The 1,692-nt window shown below is 50.2% G+C and overlaps 1 protein-coding gene across 1 annotated transcript; it reads left to right on the plus strand.

Annotated features, from left to right (window-relative positions):
* The first annotated feature begins 513 nt into the window (after nucleotides 1-513).
* On the plus strand, nucleotides 514-1,476 carry LOC126252713 (sodium/potassium-transporting ATPase subunit beta-2-like). The gene has a single exon (XM_049953615.1). The coding sequence runs from the start codon at nucleotides 514-516 to the stop codon at nucleotides 1,474-1,476; it is 963 nt and encodes a 320-aa protein (XP_049809572.1).
* The last annotated feature ends 216 nt before the right edge of the window (nucleotides 1,477-1,692 follow it).

Here is a 1,692-nt window from a genome sequence, read left to right on the forward strand (position 1 = left end):
CTACAATCCGACCTTTATCAAAGTCGGAAACGTGATGGTACGCATTTCTCCTCCTTACACGAGGCATCACAACAACGTTTCACCAGGCAACGCCGGTCAACTGCTGTTTGTGTGAATGAGAAATCGGTTGGAAAGTTTCCTCATGACAGCACGTTGTAGGTGTCGCCAGCGGCGCAACACTGTGTGAATGCTCTGAAAAGCTAATCATTTGCATATCACAGTATCTTCTTCCTGTCAGTTAAATTTCGCGTCTGTTGCACGTGATCTTCATGGTGTAGCAATTTTAATGGCTAGTAGTGCAGCTAGTAACCACGGAAACACTTCACTTAGTGAATCCGGAAACTATGGAAACGCTCACTCTGTAAATTGCATTGTAGTTCGTGCGTTACCCACTTCGAAACTGTTCGTGTTGCGATTTTGGGACTGTAATCTGTTGAACGTCGCAACGAACGTCGCGGTTCCTCGATGAAGCAGGCAGGAGGCGAACCTCAACCGCGACCGCGAGAGCGACAAATGACAGTCGCGCGTAGCAGCGACCCGGAGGACGAGTGGCGGCGCCTCGGCTGGGTCGTCAGCGTGCGGGACAGCCTGGAGCTGCTGCGGGAGAAACAGCTGCAGCAGCACGAGTTCCTGACCCGAGGGCAGCGCGGGGGCGAGTCGCCGGCCGTCGGACTCTGCAAGTTCGTCTTCTACGTCTTCTTCTACCTGGGAGTCGCTGCCCTGTTCATGCTCTGCATGGAGGCCTTTTATTCCACTCTCAGCTTGACGGAACCGAAGTACAAACTAGACCAGTCTTTGGTGGGGTCATCACCGGGCCTCGGTTTCCGGCCGGTAACGGACGAACACCGCGCTCTAATAACGTATCGACTGGGTGACGTCCACGCCATCAGAGACTTGACGAAGGAGCTGGACGTGTTTCTGGAACCGTACAGCGACGCTGCGCAGGAGACGGACCACTATTACGACTGCGATTTCGGTAACTTTGCGCCCAGGCACAAAGTGTGCAAAGTGAACATCTCGCAGTGGCGTCGGTGCACGAGTCGAGAAGGGTACGGTTACGGTACGGGTTCTCCGTGCGTTTTCATCAAGCTCAACAGAATCTACGCCTGGGAGCCTAAGTTCTACAATCGCACTTCAGACTTACCGGACGAAATGCCAGAAGACCTCCGGACGCACATTCAGTCAGTAGGTGACGAGAAGCGGCGGAATGTTGTTTGGGTGTCCTGTGGAGGTTTCGACACTAGAGACGCGAGAAATATGGGTTCTCTCTCATACGTACCAGCTCGGGGGTTCCCCGGTTACTTCTACCCGTATCGTAACCAGAGAGGTTACCTCAGTCCGCTGATAGCTGTCAAATTCAACAGACCAAAGCGTGGAGTGACTATAAAGGTTGAGTGTAAGGCATGGGCGCGGAATATCATGCACAGTAGGGAAGAAGTACTTGGGATGGTGTACTTTCAACTCAGGGTCGAGTAATATATGGAAATTGCATATGGCATTTTGTCTCGTGTAATTGTTCTGTTCATTTAACGTTGGAGCACACAGTGGAAGTGCAAATTCTGAAAATAAATTAATCAGAACTATTCCGAATGCAGTATTCTCATTATGAGCGGCTCGTATTGTGAGTAAACAATTAAACTTAAAATGATTTATTTTATTGTTGTCTCATATGGTTGAAATTTAATTCCATTT

The sequence above is a fragment of the Schistocerca nitens genome, chromosome 4 (assembly GCF_023898315.1).
Source record: "Schistocerca nitens isolate TAMUIC-IGC-003100 chromosome 4, iqSchNite1.1, whole genome shotgun sequence".
NCBI lineage: Eukaryota > Metazoa > Arthropoda > Insecta > Orthoptera > Acrididae > Schistocerca > Schistocerca nitens.

What these genes read in the sequence shown, in the direction of transcription:
- LOC126252713 (XM_049953615.1), top strand. Translation starts at nt 514, where the DNA reads ATGACAGTCGCGCGTAGCAGCGACCCGGAGGACGAGTGGCGGCGCCTC.